The sequence below is a fragment of the Halichoerus grypus genome, chromosome 2, assembly GCF_964656455.1.
Source record: "Halichoerus grypus chromosome 2, mHalGry1.hap1.1, whole genome shotgun sequence".
In the NCBI taxonomy this organism is placed as follows: Eukaryota; Metazoa; Chordata; class Mammalia; order Carnivora; family Phocidae; genus Halichoerus; species Halichoerus grypus.
The window spans coordinates 108,568,866-108,588,064 of NC_135713.1; the positions used below are offsets into that span (position 1 = coordinate 108,568,866).

At 37.6% G+C, this 19,199-nt stretch overlaps 1 protein-coding gene across 8 annotated transcripts in view; it reads left to right on the top strand.

Moving 5' to 3' along the window:
* The window catches only part of PDE4D (phosphodiesterase 4D), a 1,430,886-nt gene that overhangs the window by 1,197,126 nt on the left and 214,561 nt on the right, over positions 1 to 19,199 (top strand). For all 8 annotated transcript variants that reach the window (XM_078067299.1, XM_078067293.1, XM_078067294.1 and 5 more), the window contains one exon: positions 3,202 to 3,393. In XM_078067299.1, coding sequence (XP_077923425.1) covers positions 3,202 to 3,393 — 192 coding nt within the window. The remainder of the gene's footprint in view (positions 1 to 3,201; positions 3,394 to 19,199) is intronic.

Here is a 19,199-nt window from a genome sequence, read left to right on the forward strand (position 1 = left end):
GGGTTTTTTTTGGTTTTAAGTAAATGTCTAATAAAACATCAGTGACCATCTTTTCGATCATTCTCAATCAGTCAACCTAATACTAATATTTACTAGTTTATATAATTTTACCAACCTTTGGTAATCACTTCCTACAGATTGTGAGGTTTTATTTTGGGGATAATCGTTAAGTGGTTGTTTTCATGAGTTTAAAAAATAGTTTTGGCCTTTATTGACAATAGATATTCCTTAAGGTGGTGGTCTCCATCTAGTGGACAAATTTTTATATTACAGCCTACATAGAAAAATAAAGCCCCTACGATATCTCGTATCAAGCATTTTATTGACCTATTAATAAATTTTTGGTTTTAATAAGTAGCATTATTGTAAAGACTATTAAATATTTTAAGATACTTAGCACTATTTTTTTCCAAAACTTACAGTGAAAAGTTTCTTTAAGAAGTTGCTTAACTTAATTGGAAAAATTGTAATAATAAAAAAAGAATTTACTGATTTGGGGGATTGTATTGGTATTACTCAGTTGAACTGTCACATTCCTGTATCTCTTATATTTCTGCTTATGCATAGCAGTGAGTGTTTTTATTAAAACAGTAAGAGCATCTTGATATTGAAGGGAAATAGACATAAACGTTTTCTTATGTGTTCACATTAGGTCCTTCTCATACTGAAGAGCTGCAATGACTGTGTCCCCAGAGCAGAAATCTCCCCTTTTTTCTTCCCATTCAAAGGACTTTAGTGTCTTTCAGCTGCATACTAAATACCTTCAAAAGCCCTCTTAAAATACTACTATTATATGAAAATTTCTCAGAAGTCTGGATTAAACCCAGCTTGGATTAATCTTATCACCTTTATTTTTGTATCTTAGTGTGCTCATAATATGTACTTAACAAGTGCTCATTTATTTTATTTTATTTATTTTTTTAAAGATTTCATTTATTTATTTGACAGAGAGAGACACGGTGAGAGAGGGAACGCAAGCAGGGGAGTGGGAGAGGGAGAAGCAGGCCCCCCGCGGAGCAGGGAGCCCGATGCGGGGCTCGATTCCAGGACCCTGGGATCATGACCTGAGCCGAAGGCAGACGCCCAACGACTGAGCCACCCAGGCGCCCCAACAAGTGCCATTTAATTAAGCATATCCAAGAAGAGCTTGTCTGAGGTCCTGAATAAGTCTCTCCTGATTGGAGATCCTTTCCCCCTCTGGCCACCCTCAGAATTGCCCAAAGTCCCACATGCATGAAGTGCCTTGTCCAGGTGAAACAGATGTCCCCTGCTTGCACGTCACAGTTGCTAACATACATTTATGGTTTACACAATTATTCATTAGAGCTGGAAGAGTTTCAGGAACAGTAGATGATTAAATCTAGTTAGCTCAGTAACTTTGGTCAATTAACTTTTCTAGGAACTGGTATCCATGTCTATAAAATGACTCTGTTCAACTCGAGAACTTCTCATTGTCTTTTGTGACCAAATAAATACATCTATAAAGTGATGTAATTCTTTAAAAAATTTAAATTGGAAAACTTATATATGAATGGCCAAATTAGATTATGGGTTTTTCCTTTTTTTTTTTTTTTTTTTTTACTAGATGGATTAATTTGGAGTCAGTGTTTCTTATTTAGTTATAGACTCATAGGTGATTCATGAAACATCAAACCCTTCACTTATCTTCCACATTGGCCTCCAATCTTGGGGTCATAACACTATTTATTAATAACTCCAATGGAGAAAGTAAAAGAATGTTTTTAAATTAGCTAGTTAATAGTTTGGGTAAATGTAATAGGAAAAACATTGATAACAACTAAACTTGAATTCATTTATTTATTCGTTCAACAGTTTTTTAAACCACGTACTTACTGGGCTATCTGAGCTATTACAGTCCTCTCATAAGAGCATGTGAGACTTGACGTTAATACTGGTTGATATCTGACTAGAAAAGCTCTTTGTAGAAAGTTTATCTCAATTGTAAGGACCGTGACGTTAAGAACTGTGCATTTGTGGTTCTATCTTTTCCCAACTGTAATTGCCCAGCACAGTACCTTCTATTTATTCAGTCATCTATCCAAACCGCTTAGTAACGGTTTCTGAGCTGCCATGTGAAGTGCTAAGAACACTCAGAGTCTCTATTCTCAGAGAACTAACAGTCTAGGAATGGAGACCAAGTGGTAAGCATTTTCAGTTCATTGTAAATACTACCAATAGGGAGCAGGGAGATGTCCTGGGAGCACAGAGAAAGGCATTTCATAAAGGTGTGGGACATCAGGGCAGCTTTTCAGGGAAAGGATAAGTCTTCAAGGATGAGTAACAATGAGGTGGGGGATAAGAGGGTTGAGTAGTCAGGGGAGCAGGAGATTAGGTAATGATGGCCTGAGTGAGACAAGGAGGTGGTAGTTCAACGAGTGGAGCATAAAGTGGCTGATAGAAGAAGGTTGCATGTTGAGGTTGGGAAAATGGTTAATTGCAACTGAACATGGATAGTTCAGACTCTGTCAGTCTAGCCAAGAAATTCGGACTTTATCCTGAGGACAGTAGTGAACTACTAAAAGGTTTTGAACTGACAAAGATCATGGTCAGGTGTACACTTTAGGAAGACTCTCCACAGGGTTACAGAGTGGAAAATGGATTCAAGAGACTAACTTAAAGGGTCTTATAATAATGTAGGTGAGAGTTGATGAAATCCTGAACTTAATATATTAGATTTGGGGATGGAGGGAAATGGATATAGCAGAAATTCGTGTTTGGATGGGTGTAGGCAGGAGGAAGAGAGAGCCCAGGTTTGGGGAAGCGATGATGTTAGGCATATAATGGGAACTTGTTGAATTGAACCCAAATCATTACAGGATTACTATGTATTTGTTCTTTTCCTAAAGAATTTTAGTAGAACTATTCTTAGTAGAATGGTTCCTTAGTAGAATGTACTTAGTAGAACTATTCTTTGCAGAATGATTCCTTTTTAACTCAAGTTTAGAGAGACACATGTCTTGTATCTAGTTGATTAACAAAAGTACCCAAAACTTAAGGAAGACAAGAATATGAAGCTATGTGTCCTTTTTTACTTTTGTGTGTTTTAATATTATCATTTCTTAATAGTGGGAATCAGCTGTACATGTTCCCACTTTGACTTCCTAAACCGAAATCTCCCTTTACTAAAATATCAACATGTAAGCATTCATAACAATGTTATTCCTTCTCCTTCTTCTACAGTTTTGATGTGGACAATGGCACATCTGCGGGACGGAGTCCCTTGGATCCCATGACCAGCCCAGGATCTGGGCTAATTCTCCAAGCAAACTTTGTCCACAGTCAACGTCGAGAGTCCTTTCTGTATCGATCCGACAGCGATTATGACCTGTCTCCAAAGTCTATGTCCCGGAACTCCTCCATTGCCAGTGATATGTAAGTACAATGATGAGAAAAGGGAAGAGGGAGCTTCTCTAGAAAATCAGGTACATTTATCTGGTCGGTTGGTGACATAAGAAAACCAATGACATTTGTTCAACTGCATCATTCTCTATGTTTGAAAGAATAGTGAGTAAAATTATACAAGCTGAAGATAAATGGTAGATTTAACTTGAGTACCCTGTCACTCTTGAAAAGAAACATTTATTTTCTCGGAGAATACAGTCTGAGAAAAGTGAAAATTAAATATTTAATGGTAACAGTTATACTTAAAATATTAGCTTATATTCATGTAGGACCTGAGTTTTAGCTACCTAGCCACATGAACATTTCCTAATATTTCAAAATGCTTTAAACTCAGTTTGAAAACTTTGTGGTAATAGAATGAATAGCAGTTTGAGTATATCTCAGTTGAGGTACTCTATAGATGTTTGTACTGGTTTGCCACATCATTTGAGAGATCTTGGGAGGGTTTTGCTAAAATTAAACCATTTTTGGAATATTAATCACTAGAGGCAAGCACTGAAAACATTAGACAGATTTGAATATCATTTAAGACATGGCACAGCTTGGAAAATAATTAAAACTGATAAGCAGGTTTGCAGATCATATACCGTCGTTAACTCGTTTTCTCAGAACACTCCGTTTTTGTATTTACTGTTGGTTCATTAGTATTCTAATTTCTGGAAGCTCCTAATTAGGACCTTATTCTCACTCAATACTTGTGCTATCATTTGTAACTGCCCCTGTATAGAGTCGGTCTCTACTTTCCTCCTCTGCATCTGGACGTTTGTCCCATAACACTCACCATCTTTCATGACACCATCTCAAAAACTCAGTACAAGTTGCAATTCATCATATAGGAATTAGGTGGTATGGGGTCCCTGAGGGTCAGTGTTATTCATGGTATGCCAACAGATGATCAACGTATGCCCAATAGGTGTAAATGAGGCTCTAGAAATGAAATCATGTTTTACGCATTTCTCACAACCTATGGTTCTGGTTGCCATTTTATTAATAGCTGTAAGATGATGATACTATATTCTTTCCAGGAATGAACAACGAAACTGCAGTCATTTTGATTCAAATACTGAATTACTAAACTCCTCTTTTGTAGCTGTCTTTATTTGAAGTACTGCAGGAGATACAAGAAAACTGTAAGACAGGATTCTTGATCTCAGTTAACTAATCATCTCATGGAATGACAGGTCTCAGATCTAGTCATTACTGGGAAAGATGACATGTAAGCCCTAATGTGTGTCCCTGTGAGCTACAGGTAAAGGCGTCTCACCACCTAGCTTTCATTATGCACAGATCTAGACCATCTTTCCAAAAATATTTAATCTACTTTTGTTTTTCTCTGCTTTTTTGGCAATGAAACTTTCAGTCAGCTCTAGGTCTCCCTATCCTCCTGCCTCTATCCCACAGATCTACATCTGTTCTCTATGGTTCCTTACCATGTTGTATTGCGTTGATATTCTGAAATCTATCTTCCATTCCTATTGACCTCAGAAAATCCATTAATTTAAGTAATATTTCTCAGTTACCCATAGGGTGGAAGGAATGGTGCCAGTTGTTAGAAGAAATATAAGGTGCATCTCATCTCCTGGCCTTATCACTGTGTGTCCTCTCTTCCTTCCTGCTCACAAACCTCCTCTTCACCAGCATATTTTATCACCTTGCAACATACTTCCCCAAAATATAGCCCCGACCTCTGGTCTGTGCTTTGGGAAACTCTTTTGTGTATGGGTTCAACTATCAGCTTTCATCAAATGACATACTGTTCAATATCTCTTGTCCTGCAACCTCAGTTGAGCTCCAGATATGTAACACTTAAATGCTTTCTGGGAATTTATAGTTTCTATTCAACTATTATGCTCATTATTAGTATATGTTCATCATTAGTTCATTGTATAATGTGGACAATGGTGTCCATTTTTCTTCACCCCAAAACAACTTGCTTTTCCCAATGGCCCAGTCTCTATGTTATTTTTGTCCCATATTCTCACGTTTGAAATTCAAGACATTCATTTACTCATTCACACATAATGAAAACACTTATTGAGCAAATATGGTATATTCAAAGCTGCCAATCTGCAGATAGTGGGAAGGCTGACGTTTTAGACCATTATAATAAAAAATGGTGAGCACCATCCTTGAGGCATTTACAAAACTATGGGAGCAGAGAGAGGAGAAGGACAGTTTGCCAGTCAGGGAAAGGCAGCTAAGGGGGGTAACATTTACATAAGGAGAGGCCTAGAAAATCATGGCTCACTTAAACAGCGACAGTCTGGTTGATGTCAATAGTGAAATGTGGCAGGAGAGAAAGAAGATTTGAATCCAGTCTATGGGACCTGAGAGTCACAGAGGTTTTTAGCTGGGATTTGACATGCTCATATTCTTATTTTTATTGCTTCTGATTACTCTATTGTTAAATGATTGTAGAGAGTGAAGTGACTATGGGCAAGTAGATCATGTTAAAATTTGTAGAAACAAAGTTCGCTAAACATAATGCAAGCCCAGGTGAAGGAAGTAGAGGTTGGATGATGAAGTTGGTCTAGTGGCAGGAGGCTTACAAAATGGTGTGTGTGTGTGTGTGTGTGTGTGTGTGTGTGTGTGTGTTGGGGGACAGCCAGTGGGTAGGAAAATCAAAAAGGATGCTGAAGTTTTCACCCTGAACAAGTAAGTGAGTGATGATATTGACTTGAGGAACACAGGTTAGAGGGTGGACAACATGATGGCAGATAATGGCTAATGAATTTGGGTTTTACATGATAGAGGATAGAACTCTATGGGAAATGAGACTACAGTTAAAGGATAAGAGCAGAGAGCAGAAACAACTGTCCAGAGGATGAGGAGAAATTAGAAGAACCAGTTACCTTCTATAATTGCTAGGTTTGGGTTGATACCTGAGTGAAGATAATAGAACTAGAAGCCCACTGGGTTGAGGAGTGAATTCAAAGCAGAGATATCAGCAGATGCAAGCATCTCTTTCAAAGTTGACAAGTTAAAGGGGTAAAGGGACTAAAGCTGCTTCAGGGAGAATTAGGTTCAAGGAAAAGTTTCTTTGAATTCAGGACACTTGAGCTGAGGCAAGTAGGGGACATTAAATATGGAGCTGTAGCTGCTGACAAAAATAACCATCATGAGCTCAAGTAAGGGATTAACTTCGGAAAAGTCATAGACAAGTGATGTCACCTATTTCCTAAAATTGATTTTTGGATACCAGTGTATAGATTATTTCTCTTAGACCCTCTACTCTAGTAAAGATTAAATATTCCATGCATTTTATGAAAAGTCTATATTTTATATTTAAATGGTGCTTTTCTTTCCAAAGCAAACTTACAAGGGTGACCTCATTTTTCCCTGTACCTACTCAAGAGTTTCTTTATTTGACTGGACTCATGTAAGAATGACAAATTGAATCAGGCCTTGATGCAACTCTATAAACTTTTGAAAAATAGTGTCTTGACATGTTCAGCTTTCTCATTCCCCCTGGATATTACACTGGAGCAATAAGATTATAGGCTCTTGGAAAGCATACTTTCTACTAGGAAGATCAAGTTTCTCTGAGAAGCAAGGTGAATAGGATAAATAATTACCATTTTAGTCTTTAATCTGATAGTACACATATCTTCTATACATAAAGGATTATGCCTTCTCTTCATTTGACTCCAAACGTGGCCACATGTAAACCTCTATTTTCTTATCTCACCTAGTTTCTGAGAATGCTGGGAAGATTATTCAGTGTCTGTAATTCAACTGTCCTTTACAGGGAATAACATCATCATATGTCTTAATCACTTTCGATGATTTTATATTTATTGTTCCAGTTAACATTTCCATTGAGAAAACCCCTTAGAAACCTCAAATACAAACAGTACCAGTGAAGGTCTGTGCTTATCTGTGTGAGTGAATTGTTTTGGAGAACTTTTAAATGCTCTTTAACTTGAAATATAATTGTTTAATTTATTGAAAAAGTGAGGTGGAAAATCATTGCTTCCTTAATAGATGGGATGTCATCATCCTATCTTCTATAAATAGATACTAGTTAAATAGTGGAGACGTCGGGAGAAAATAAGACTAATAATGGCTATAATGATAATCATAGTTTCATTGGCTGTATATGTCACCCTTCACTGGGCAAGTATTTTCACAACTACAATCTGATACTTTGATTACTTTGATACTTTGCATAGTCCTATGGATAGAAACATCATTCTGCCATTTTATAATTAAGAGATCCAAGGTCCTCACAGCTTAAACTTTTTTAAAAGCACGGCAAACATTTGGATCATTTCTAGAACATTATGTTGATAATGCCATTATAAACAAAGTGCTGGGAACTGTTGCAGCAGAAACTGCTAAGAAATAGAAGTCACTGTTGATCAAATTCTTTTGACCAAATGGATTACTTGGCATTATGAAAATTTGGTTTTTAATTATATTTTAAGAATAAAATTAAATAAAAGCTCAGGTGTGTCAAAGAAACAGTAAAGAAAATATGTGACTGATTTTTCTTGGAAAATATATACAAATCTATAGGATGAGGCTAAACTTCGCATCTAAAAAACTAGCTTATTTAAGGCAAAAGAAATTTCTGGCAACTTTTGCTCAGAAGACTGCCACATAGTTTGTTCAGTGTGTCCCCCGTAGCAAGAATAATAAGAAAGAGGAAAATTTTCAGTATTAGCATAAGCACAGTAGAGAAATAAATACATGAAAAGTGAATTTAGACTACCATTAATAGTAAGAGGTATCTTATAACAATAGAAATGACTACATAGCAGAAGGTTGCCCAAATGCTGTCATGAAGAAACATGAAGAAAATTACAGAATAAATGAGTAATTACATAAAATGTATGCAGTTGTTTCCCTCTTAAAGTTCCTCAAAATGCATTTACAATTGTTTTAACTTCTGAATAACAGTTATTTCTCTTGTTGCACTCCCTCCAGGAATGTATTGTTGTTTGTATTTGCAAATACACGGATATCCTGGGAAATTTAACAGGAGAATTATCAGAGACAAGACAAATAGAATTTAGTCCTAAAACTATGAGTTTATTGAGGACAAGGTGCCTGGCAAACCACTTCAGTTAAAAAGTTTTTCGGTTCACCTGGATAACGGGCCTTGTAGTCCATATCTTCTGCTGAATAAACATTAACATAGAGAATCCAGAGGCAATGCAAGTAGCTCTTTAGCCATACTTAGATACTTATATATACAGAAGAGGGGGGACAGGTGGAGAAGGGGCAACAAGAAGGAGGTGAGTGGACTCAACATACCATAGAACACTGGGGCCCACTTGGCAGTCTAGCTCATTAGTCCCCATCATCTTATAGAAGTGCAAGACTGCATTGATCAGTCCCTTGATCAGCCGCATGTGGACATTCTCCCAGGTAATGGATATTATCCCTCATCCGCTTCTCAAATTGCTACCCTTTCTTTAGCAGGTAGCAACTCCCTCACCACCTCTTGAGCCCTAATGAGAGTTTTCAGTCCTAGCCATTCTTTGCCACTTCTTGAGTAGAAGGATGCTGTGCCCCTAGTCCTGAGTTTGAAAAAGGAAGGATGATTGTTGATCTGTCTGTTCATCTCTTCTGTTACAGGTTACATTATTCTTGCTTGGCCTTACTAGGGGATCTCTAAAAGGAAAAATAAGGGGCACCTGGGTGGCTCAGTAGGTTAACCTTCTGCCTTTGGCTCAGGTCATGATCTCAGGGTCCTGGGATCAAGCCCAGGGCGGGGCTCCCTGCTCAACTGGGAGTCTGCTTCTCCCTCTGCCTCTACCCCCTGTCTGTGCTCTCTCCCCCCACCCAAATAAATAAACAAAATTGTCAAAAAAGAAAAAGATATGTTGCATTACAAAAGTTCTAGTCCTCCTGGGTTCTACATGAAAAGTTTATAGTCCCATCTAGCTAGATTTTAGATCTTATTACACCAGTGAGTCCATCTCCTTTCTTAACCTTGATTTACCATTTGAGAATCCTCTAACATTGTCTAAACATGGAAAGGTATCATGGCCACATAATCTCTGCCCAAATTCCTGAATTTTCTCGACTAAGGAGTTATCAATGCATGCATGGTGTGAGAGTAACAAGACCAGGGCCAGGGTTCTCAAAACATGTACTGAGGTCCCTGGGGCACCCCAGGAACTCACGTGGCTGCTTGGGATATATTAAGGGAAACATCAAACATTACTTTTCTTTCTGTGATACCATAGCTTTGCAAAACTGAGTTTTTGAGGATTGCTGTGATCAAAAGCAGGTGCTACACAAAAATCAACATGGAACACAAGATATGGGGGAGGCAGCGTCCGATCTTATTCCAAAGTGAGAAGTTGTGTAGACCTCAACAGGCACTGAACTGCTGTGACAAACCTTTATTCAACAATTTGGACCTAACCACTTAATATTTGGAACTCTTCGTTATTTCTTTTGGCCGGTGATTTGCCGTAAACAATTACTGAGAAGCTAAGAGTGTTGTGAACTGAGAAAGTCTGAGAACCTCTGTGTTAGGGTGTTTATACATGTCCTTAGGACTGGAGCTAAATCAAATGTCTGTGTGAAGAGAGATTTTGTTAAGAGAAAGAAAAAAACAACTTGACAGATTTAAAGCCTTGAACTTCTTGATGAGCTCTAGAGTAGAGAACTTGTTCCATTTCTAATTCTGTTAGGACCCCAAGTAGAGAAAATCTTTTATTATTGTCAAAAGCAGTATTACTTTGATAATGAGCCCGATAAAGCAGGCTTTTTCTTCCATTCCCAGTGGGTTGACCACTATTACTATTATTACTATAGAGAATTGAGGCAGACACTAACACTAGCCATTAAATACCAAGAACTCTATTGACAGAGTATTCTTGGGTCATTGGCTACTAGAATTACCTTCATTGCTACTTTTTTTCTTCTTCTCTTTTTTAAAAATTCCACTTCTTTGTCCAGTCACTGAGGTCATTTTATTTCTGTCTCAAGAAACCAAAACAACAACAAGAAAAAAACCATACACAAAAAAACAGGAGCTCCATGAATGGTAAAAAATAATACTTATAAAGTAGTTAAACATACTTCTTCAATCTTTGAATTAAGGAATTAAAAATATCAGCCAAGTACACATTTTATATGTTTTTAATCTCATGCTTTTAAAAAAAAATCATAAAAAAGACATTCTAATGTTCTGACATTTTGAATGATCTTGTTTGTTGATGCCAGAGGGTAAAACTAAAGACTTGAATTTAATGTATTACTCCAAGATGGTGTCAGTGTGTTTGGGTGTCACTGTACTGTGCTCCAGTCTTTTATTTTTTTTTTAAAGATTTTATTTATTTATTTGAGAGAGAGAGCACAAGTGGGGAGGAGGGTCAGAGGGAGAGGGAGAAGCAGACTCCCCACTGAGCAGGGAGCCCAACGTGGGGCTCGATCCCAGGACCCCGGAATCATGACCCGAGCTGAAGGCATCCCCTTAACTGGCTGAGCCACCCAGGAGCCCCTACTCCAGTCTTTTAAATAACTAGTTATGTGTTCTAATATCCCTTGATTATTGCTGTCAAAGTAATAGATATATCTTGAGGTTTTAGGGGACATGGAGAAATAAATATTCATCGTGAAAAGTTCTTAAAGCAGGTGGAAAAAGGAAAAGGAGAATGACCAAACATTAAAAGTTCATTATTTCTGGGGTGCCTGGATGACTCAGTCAGTTAAGCATCCAACTCTTGATTTCGGCTCAGGTCACGATCTCAGGGTTATGAAATACAGCCCCACAATGGGCTCTGCACTGGGCATGGAGCCTGCTTAAGACTCTCTCTCTCTCCCTCTGCCCCTCCCCTGCCATCACACTCTCTCAGTCTCTCAAAAAAAATTCATTATTTCTATGGTAAGATTTCTGCAATCTTTTACACCTTCAGGGGAATTTACCCTAATATTTAGCGTGCAGTTTTCCTTTCTGAATTTCCGTCATATCCTGTATGTTCCTTGGTGTTTGGACTCTAGTTGTAACTATGGAGGAAAAAAAAAGAAACAAAAAAATAGTCACCTGAGTGTTCCTCAACTCCCATACCTAAGAGAAAAAGGCACTGTGAAGATGAGCTATTTAAACTTCTAAATGTTTGATTATGCAGTTGTACTTTTACCTTAGACTTAATAAAGGGTAACATCTACTTTTTAAAAAAATGAGAAGAAAGGGTTGCTTAAAATAAAAATGATCACCCCACAATTCTGTGAGTCATCAGACCCCTGCCGGAGAGGAAACTTGGATCAACCTCGGTCAAGGAGGAACTGGCTTATTTTTCAGTGTGTACAAAGAACACAACCCCTCAGAGCAATTTGTGAGTAAAATAACTAAAATTAGGAAATTTTGAAAACCATCTTCAAGAAGAAAAACTAGCACAGTAGCCTGATCAGTGCTATCAATGCCGAGTGGCCCTCGGTGAGTGACTCGGGTTGAAATTATTGGTTCTTCCTCTCCCTTGACTTGTAAGGGGCAGATGGCCATTACAAAAGAGGTTCTAGTTCTTTCAGTTGTGGACCAGACCTGGTGGCTCTCATTTGTTTCCTTTCCCCAATGCTCTTTCCCCTGTGTATTTAGGAGGACTAAAATGAAAACAATGCGGCAGTATATTAGAAAATGAAAATTGTAAATTTTAAATTCTGATGATGGGTGGTAGGAATGGGCAGTTGGTGACAGGCCCGGAGAAAGAAGACAGTCCATTCCTGAGGGAGGTGCCCAGTCTGTGTCTTCGACCACATTCCAAATAAAGGAGTATATTAGTTGGTGCATTTTTAATGAGAGTGTCATGCTTTTCCTCATTCAGCAAATCTCGACAGTACCTACTCCATGCCAGGGTACTGTCTGAAGATGCCATAGACCCATGAAAACAAAAGAAAACTTTTGTTGGTATCATGCATTCCTGTCATTTTTTTGTAATTTCTACATAGGAGACTTATCCAGTCAATATTAAGATTCTTATAAATATATCCCTGTTTTCACTACCATATCAGTGACTTTAAATATTTATTTTGCTTGTCAGTCTTAGATCCTGAGCGAATTATTGTCTGAGCCTTTTAAGAAAAAGTAATCACAGTGCTGGAACATTTATGGGATGTGTTTCTTGAGATAAGATGTACTAAGGAGTATGAGTAACTCATTCTCACTAAACCCATGCAGTATGAAACATTCAAAGACAGACTATTACAAAAATGGACAAATAAAGCCTTCAACCAGACCCATGTTTTTTCTTCAGAAAAACCAAATAAAGAGTATCAAACACTGGGCTTTGCTATCAGATTCCTGGCACTTTGTTGTGTAGCTCAGGTGAGATTTGCTGAAGAAATAGTGCAATTATTCCACCTGCCTATCACAATTTCTCTCTGGTTTTGTGTCAGCTTTCCATTAATTGTCTTGAGATTTGGGGGGTTTTCTTAACCTTGGTGCAGAAAAATGTGTTGTCATTGATTAGTGGACAGTTATGTCTAGACATCTGTAAGGCGTCAGTTCCTACAACTTCTCACTGGAAGAGGGCAAGTTAAAAACAGGAAGAGAGAGTAGCTGTGTGCACCTCTGCAAATGTGGGAATTGCCTGTGACAGGGAATCACTGAAGCAATTCAGTGGATGACCTTGTCTCCTAGTCATGAATGGGGACGTCCCCAAACAGAGACCTTTCAGCTCACTGTTTCACTCCCAGGGAGAACAAGGCTTGTATGCAGATCACGTGTTTCCCTGTCTCACATGTCCAGTCCTTCTTTGCAACTTAGAGAACTTCAAACTGAATTTGTTGTCTGCACCAGGGCCAGTTGTGTTTCTTTGGCTGGTTATTTTTTGTGTCTCTTTTTGATTTTTGGTTTTTTGTTTTGTTTTGCCAAAAAAGTCAGAAAATAAGCATTACGATTTATGTGTTATCTATAGGTCCCTATGGCAACTTTTTTTAAGTGCAGTAGAACAAAACTTTCTTCCAATTGTTATTATTTTCAATTATGAATACATTTCTACAGAAACTGAACAGAAGGCAGTTGATAAAAAGAAATATTTTACATTAAATCATAGAGTTAATTGCATGTGTTGACACACACATGATTTTTGTATGTGTTCTGTATCTTCAATACACTGAGTTTCTATTCATTTATTCCACCTACTATAGAGATGAGGTAAAATTTCTACATGTCACTATTTCTTGGTTTCTCGTTTGTTTGTTTTGCATTGTTGACAGGTAGCCCATCTTATATTATGTATCAAGGAACGGGACTAGTTGTTTCCCAGGCAGACAGCTTGTCTAGAATCCAGTTCTCCAAACACAGAAGCAAAGTGACAAAAATATGTTTTAAAGATTCCTAAACAAACCTTGTATTCATCAGTTCAAGTTTGGGATGTTCACAAGGTCTACCGTGTTCTCTCCTTTGTAGCTAAACTTCAGTAGACTCTTGGAGGAATGAAGTATATACCTTTAGTTCTTGACAAGTAATTGGTACATGCCTAGAAATATACAGAGGAGGAATATGTTCTTCAAATTGTCTGGCATCTGTAGAGTCTTTAGGTTGCTGGAGAATTCTCCCAGGAAGTGTAATGCTTGATCCTCAAAACAATCATATTAGGAAAACTAAGGAAACTATCATAAGCTGAATTTTAGAAATCACAAAATTCTGCTTGAAAATATTGTGTCTTGCATGTGATTGAATACATGCATGCACACATGCACACCCCATGAATTAGAATTCAGGTACCTTGACCCTGAACATAATGATTTTGATCAATGGCTTGGCATTTGCTGGCAGGTCCAACAGCCTTTAGATGAGAATGTAATAAATCAGTAAAACAATTAAACTGAAATCTTTATTTCTCTTTAAGGGATGGAGAATCTTTTTTTTTTTTTTTTTAAAGATTTTATTTATTTATTTGAGACAGAGAATGAGAGAGAGAGAGCACATGAGGGGGGGAGGGTCAGAGGGAGAAGCAGGCTCCCTGCCGAGCAGGGAGCCCGATGCGGGACTCGATCCAGGGACGATCCAGGGACTCGATCCAGGGACTCGATCCAGGGACTCCAGGATCATGACCTGAGCCGAAGGCAGTCGCTTAACCAACTGAGCCACCCAGGCGCCCCTAAGGGATGGAGAATCTTGATGGGCTTCTGGGCAAATCTTTTAACTTAGGGCCTTTGCCAAACAATCAGGAATTTTTGTTATGTTAATATATCAACATTCTTTTGCCCCCAAGCTTAGAGTAGATACTTTTTTTTTCAGTTATGTTAAAGATGACTCAGAAGTCTTGCAACTGAAGTTTTCTGAAGATTGCTCAAGAGTTGCGGTGGTTAACATGGTAGCCATTAGCCACATGTGACCTTCTCATAATTTAAATTAATTAAAATTAAATAAAAGCAAAATTCGGTTTCCCAGTCTCACTAGGCACATTTCAAGTCCTAAGTAACCACATGTGGCTGGTGGACAGCATGGATAGAGAATATTTAATATTTCCATCTTTGCAGAAGTTTCTGTTGGACAGTGCTGTTTCAGGGTCTGGGATATGTGCTACCACGTGGTTGCAGAATAGTCTGAACCCATTTAAGCATGCAGAAAGCAACATGGTGTGGTAGAAACTAAATAGTTACTTTAAAAGCCTGTGTTTAAATCCAGCTACACTGCACATTTCCATGTCTTGGGATTTCATGACCCAGTCAGATTTCAGAAACTACCTGGGAGACTGACCAAGGGTTGCAAAGCACATACTTTGTCACATAAAGGACACTAACAAGAAAATCCTCATCAATATACACAATCACTTTATTTTTGAAAGGCATTTTCATTTCAATAAAAAAGAAAGGGCATGATCTCAGAATGAAGGAAAGTTTTCAAAAGGAATGTGTGTACCTTGTTTGAAACCTCACCCCATGGTCCATGTTTGTTTTTATTTTGACAAGGACCAATGAACATTCTGTTGGGCAAGCACCAGCTCTCGGCTTGTCATTTGGAAACCATTGAACTCTACCACTTGCCAAGGGCATGACTGCCACTTAGGTCCCCTGAGCCTAGTTCCTTATCTTAGAATGGGAATATGAGTATCCTTTTAATGCATACTCATCAGAATTAAATACTTTATGCCAGTAGAACACAGTGTCTGGCATGTAGTAGGCATGCATAAAATGGTACTGCTCTCACTCTTCTCTATTTGATCGTGCCCTTCTTTTTAATCTACTGAGTCCTTTTACCACATGAAGATCTTTAAAAATTGTTGCATTAGCTCCCCATAAATCTTTCTTCCTAAAACCCATCCTGGAGAAAAACCAAGAGGGCAGGGTCACTGACCTTAAGAATGGGACCATCGAATAAGATACATTTCTGTGAAAGAAGAACGTGTTCTAGAACACAGTGAGGGCACTTGTGAAAGCTTGCTGAGTCCTCAGCCCTCCCTTCACTCCTCCCCCTCCACGGAAGTCCGTATTCAAAGCGATGACGGTAATTTGTGACATCCACACCCCTGGAAGAATCCCTCCAATGTAGTGGCTTTTATTAAACAAAATAACTAATATGCTTAGTGACTGTATCTATGGACACTTTTATCTTACTAAAATTGGAAAAGGTTTTGATACATAATTTTAAAAAGAGATTGTCTTTTGTCCTATCATGTAACTAACAAATTTGAGGGGATTTATTGGTATAATGTACCTTCTCTAATGATGCCTAAATTTTTGTTTTATGACAAATAAAGAAGAGATGACACTTCAGACTAGAGAATTTGTGCTCATGCTGCATTAACTCCACTTCCATTTGCTTTACCATCAGTGCATGTGAGAAGAGCGCACATGGGCCAAATATTGAGTTTTGTTTTAAGAATTTTGGGGGGTCAAGTACCAGTCTAGGCCGTAATTCTTAAAATGTGAATAAGAAGTGAGCAAATGGTTTAAATTTCGGAAGACTAAATAACTTCTAAGGTCACATCCATTTCTAAAGATATATATATATTTTTTTTTAATTTTAGGACTTTACTTTTAAGAGCAGTTTCAATTTCACAGCAAAATTAAGAGGAAGGCACAGAAATGTCCTATATCTGTCCTACCCCACCCCAGAATGCAGGGTCTGCGTGGACACATTAGATGATGTTTTAATCATATGAAATACTCCTTAAAATGTAATGTTTGCGGAGCAGATGTTCTTTAAAGAGTTGTTTCCATTGAGTCATACAGGCAAAATAATAAATTCTCTTTATGCTAATGAGGATGGTGGTGGGTTTTCTCTCCCACAGTACCTTTTTTCCCTCTTATTTGAAGTACAGAGGCAGAAAACCAACATACTTATGTCAAAGGAAAGAGAGCCCAGAAAATCTCCCTAAGGATTATGTGCACGTGCGCGCGCACGCATACACACACACACATTTACATATATTTACGTATAAATGTATAGGCACATAAATGCCATCTCCAGAGGACTTTGTTACATACAGCATGCATACAGTCTTGCTACACTGTGAATATGGACATATGATATTCAGCTATCAGCCAGAACTATCACCTGGTTAGAAACCAAAAATTATTTTATTTCATTGCATTTATTATTTTATTTTTGGGTGGAAGGACATGCAATTCAGTAGGTAGGCAAAGCTTGTTTTGTAAGTCATTGGTAATGATGGGTTTTTTTTGGTTTGGTTTGTTTTTTTATTTTTTGCATTTATATGTAATTTCTGTTTATTATCTTTATCATACATATCACCTTCATGAAATGGAAAATGTACTAGAGGTTGGGCATTGTTTCGAATGTGCTTTTGGCAATGATAAATATATGACCGATACAGATTTGCAGTATTTAAGTGCAGACCCACCAAAGTCATGCTGCCCAAATTTGAATCCTGGCCCCATCACTCCACAGGCATGTGACTTTTTGTCCTTCTTGGGCTTCCCTTTCCTCATCTACAAAAAGACTTTAATAAGAGATACTCAATGTAAAGTGCTCTGTACAGTGCCTGGCACACAGTAATCATTCAATAAATGTTATCATTATTGTTTCATAATCATTGTCATTCTTTGTGATTATTACCATTATTATTTACAGTTTTGCTGGATATTTGTACTCTGACTTTTTAAAATAATTATATTGAAAGCCCAGTTTAGAAATTAAAAAAAAATAATAATGGTAACATATTACAAGAGCCTCCAGTGCTAAAACCAACATGACATTGAGGTATTCCACAGGGCATCAGTGAAAAAGACTTCAGAACAAGTTATCACTCAAGTATATTAGGAAATTACAATTCAAGGGCAAAGAAAAGGTTAAAAGTATATAAATATAAGATAGGCTGTTTCCTCAATAAACGTAAGAACTTAGATGGCCTCATTCACCTGTTTGCTTTGTTTTTAAGATTTATTTATTTACTATAGAGAGAGGGGGTGGGGAGGAGCAGAGGGAGAGAGAAAGAATCCCAAGCAGACTCACCAGTGAGCTCAGAGCCCAACTCTGGACTTGATCCCAAGACCGTGTGACCATGACCTGAGCCCAAATCAAGAGTCCACTAATCAACTGACTAGGCCACCCAGGTGCCCCTTACCTGTTTTTATATTAGCTTATTTGTCTGTTAAAATTGAGGAAAGAGCTATAAGTTTGTTTTTTCCTTTTTGTGCTGGTATGGAATATAAATACAAAGGTGCTCTTCAGTTAGGGTAAACATTCCAACTTGATGACTGATAACTATAGTTAGCATTATCAAAATACCATCACAATTCTATATACAAATACACACAAATGTGGCTTGGAGTTTGACACTGAAAAAATTCAGATTGGAAGATACTACCTTACACAATACTGAACAGCTTTAATTTTGCCCTTACATTAATTTACATTATTTTGGGTTCTCAGTAAAATGTTGAACATTCCTGCCAAAATGCAAGTTTTGGTAGTTGTGACTTTTGACCACAGGACCAAGCTTTTGTGGTAATGGACTACTTGAATTCTATATGGCGGTAGCTTCAAAGAGGAAAATCAGATTCAGGTCTGGCTGAGGTCGGCTTTGTTACAAAGAAACTTTAATCCCTGGGGTTCCATAAATATGGGTACTACTTAATTTTTTTTTTTTTTTTTTACTTAGAGTGGAGCCAGTTCTAAGTTAAAAAGGCCAAGCAATACAGAGGAGCAGTATCATCAGGTGAATCTGATACAAAAGAAGCACATTTTTTCATTTGTTTTTTGTTTGTTTTAGCAGTATAATGCCTACTAGGAGTTTACCAAAATCATAATGTCTTCTTCATAAGTAATTTTAAAGGGTCCATTATATTCTTCTTTTTAAAAGATTTTATTTATTTATTTGTGAGAGAGAGAAAGAGAGCCTGAGCAGGGGAAGGGGCAGAAAGAGAGGGAGAAGCAGACTCCCCACTGAGCAGGGAGCCCGATGAGGGACTCAATTTCAGGACCCTGTGATCATGACCTGAGCCGAAGGCAGTCGCTTAACCAGCTGAGCCACTCAGGTGCCCCAAGGGTTCATTATATTCTTAAATGTGACACTTGTAGTTTCTCAAAGCCAACATTATTTTTTTGAAAAAAAAAAAAATCAGGTCACCTTTTAAAAATGGTATCTATGGAAAAATATAATTTAGTTTCAAAAATGTACTTGGTACCTTTATTGTCTGAAATCATAGTTTTGTGATTTTAATTTAAAAGGGTAACAACATAAAATATTCAACATCCTCATGAATTTGTACTCAATGAACCCAGTTTTTCATGTAGTATTTTAATATTTAGCTTATCTTATGAGTGTTTTATCAAAATAAGCACATTTTCTTTGGTGAGTTGTTTTTAAAGGAATGAAGAACTGAAATGAATTTGAGTATTCACA